This window comes from Mizuhopecten yessoensis, unplaced genomic scaffold, assembly GCF_002113885.1.
Source record: "Mizuhopecten yessoensis strain PY_sf001 unplaced genomic scaffold, ASM211388v2 scaffold714459, whole genome shotgun sequence".
Classification (NCBI taxonomy): Eukaryota; Metazoa; Mollusca; class Bivalvia; order Pectinida; family Pectinidae; genus Mizuhopecten; species Mizuhopecten yessoensis.
Window position 1 is genome coordinate 1,551 of NW_018479131.1, and position 2,598 is coordinate 4,148.

At 42.8% G+C, this 2,598-nt stretch overlaps 1 protein-coding gene across 1 annotated transcript; it reads left to right on the forward strand.

Annotated features, from left to right (window-relative positions):
* Positions 1-665: 665 nt before the first annotated feature.
* Positions 666-1,832, forward strand: LOC110440977. Its single transcript, XM_021484085.1, has one exon. The coding sequence runs from the start codon at positions 666-668 to the stop codon at positions 1,830-1,832; it is 1,167 nt and encodes a 388-aa protein (XP_021339760.1).
* The last annotated feature ends 766 nt before the right edge of the window (positions 1,833-2,598 follow it).

A 2,598-nucleotide genomic window follows, 5' to 3' on the forward strand; every position in this document is an offset into this window, starting at 1 on the left:
AACATGGGCGCCAGAAAATAAAAGTGAACGGAAAAGAAGTGTGTAACAATTACAACACAGGGAAATGCCCTCGAGGAGACTCCTGCTATTTTTTCCATGCATGTACCTTGTGTAAATCATCTAGTCACGGTGCGGATACATGTAGGAATGCATCCAGCATTCAAGGACAACGTTCTAAACAAGGAGCTCCGCAACAATGACTGGAGAACACGGTTTATACACCAGTTAATATCGAAAAACTTAGGGACGATTTGAAATTACACCCAGATCAGAAATTTGTAGATTATTTGTGTCAGGGTTTGTCAGCAGGCTTTGATACACTCGTATCACACACTCAACTTCAAACCAAAGAATGTAAGAACCTTCTTTCAGCTACCACACAACCAGAAGTTGTAGACATGCTAGTACAAAATGAATTGAGGAAGGGTTTTTTGGAAGGACCTTTTCAACAATTGCCGTTCGAGCGATACAGAGTAAGCCCTATAGGGGTCTCATTTGGAAAATATTCTGGAAAAGCACGACTTATTGTAGACTTATCTGCGCCTCATGAAGATGACCAGCATCCAAGTGTAAATGAATTAATAGACAAAGATTCATGCTCTCTAACATATGTTCGTGTAGATGATGCAATCCAGAAATTACAAACATTGGGAAAAGGGACTACTATGTGTAAAACGGACATTTCGGATGCCTTTAAGATCATACCAGTGGTACCTACTCAGTGGCACATGTTTTGCATCAAATGGAACGGCAGCTATTATTTCTATAACAAACTCGCTTTTGGCTGCAGATCTAGTCCGAAAATATTTGACACTCTATCTCAAGCAGTATGTTGGATAGCTGAAAATTGTTATGGTGTGGAACATATCCTCCACCTGCTTGATGATTTTATCACGTTCGAACATCCTGACAAGTGCGGAGAGCGGAACATGGCCCTTCTTCATCACATTTTCAACAGACTAGGTATCCCTATGGCTAAACACAAGACAAGTGGACCAAATACGGTGATGGAATACCTAGGTATAGTGCTCGACTCTGAAAATATGGAGGCCAGGTTACCCGAGGATAAACTGGACAGAATTATTAGTTCACTACAGTCATTTCAACAACGACATTCATGCACTAAGAGAGAACTGCTCCAACTCCTAGGACATCTAAATTTTGCCAGCCGAGTCGTGATTCAAGGTCGTTCTTTCGTGTCGCATTTAATCACTTTGTCTACCACTGTCAAGGCACTACATCACTACGTGAAACTCAATAACGAATGCAGGGAAGACATCAAGATGTGGATTTATTTCCTATCCAACTGGAACGGCGTCTCTGTCTTCTATAACAACAAAGTGGTTACTTCAGACGAGATATGCCTGTACACAGATGCCTCTGGAACCCTAGGGTATGGTGGTTATTTCAGAGGATCATGGTTTGCTGAACCATGGCCGCGCGATTTAGACAACCCATACGCAAACAATAATGAACTATCCATAGCCTTTCAAGAACTGTACCCGATCGTAGTTGCAGCCTTAATTTGGGGCCACCTGTGGGTGGGCCAACGTATCGTATTCATGTGTGACAACGCTGCCACCGTGGCTATTCTATGTAAAGGAAGGTCCAAGTCTCCTCACATCATGCCGTTAGTCCGACGATTAACCTTGTGTGCCTGTACATTTAACTTTACCGTGTTGTCTAAACATGTCCCTGGTCACCTTAACAATATTGCTGATTCTCTGTCTCGATTGCAGATAGCCCGATTCCGACGACTGGCACCCTACGCAGCCCGTTTCCCGTGCAAGGTACCCTTACCAACATCCGTAATGTGGAATTCGAACCTGTGATTCAGGAGTTATGGTCCGCCTCCATAGCCCCCACTACTAGGAGGACATATGAATCTGGTGTTAATAAGTATGTACAATTCCTGCTCTATGTTGGCCTTATAACTATAGTGCACCTACCCAGCTTACCTGTGTCTGAGGGACAACTGATTCAGTTTGTGGCATACTGCTTTAATAGTCAAATCGCATATACCACAATTAAACTCTACCTGTGTGGAATTCGATTCACGTGCATTCAGAACAACATCCACTACCCAAATTCACAGGAGATGCCCCGCCTTCATGCCATCCTAAATGGAGTAAAGCGACTACAAGTGAGGAAAACCAAACCACGACATCCAATAACATTTAAAATTCTACAGAGAATATGTGCTCACTTGAGAACGCCTGGATGTGACCACTTACTGTTAGAAACAGTATGCACTGTAGCATTTTTCGGCTTCCTACGATGTGGCGAATTCACAGTGACAGACAAATTTGATCATACGGTACACCTCTGTGTTCAAGACTTGGTAATTTCTACAGACTGTGTACTTCTGACACTTAAAAGATCCAAAACAGACCCCTTTAGGAACGGTGTAACTATCAGACTATTCAGAACCAACCACCCCATATGTCCATTCACAATCTGCTGCAAATATAAGAACCATAGACTTCGTGAAAATCCATTGCCAACTGACCCACTTTTCTTGAACCATGAAGGACGCGTGTTATCTAGGTCAACGTTCATTGCCATGCTAAAACACACCTTGGAGTGTATAGACATTGA

What these genes read in the sequence shown, in the direction of transcription:
- LOC110440977 (XM_021484085.1), top strand. Translation starts at nt 666, where the DNA reads ATGTGTAAAACGGACATTTCGGATGCCTTTAAGATCATACCAGTGGTA.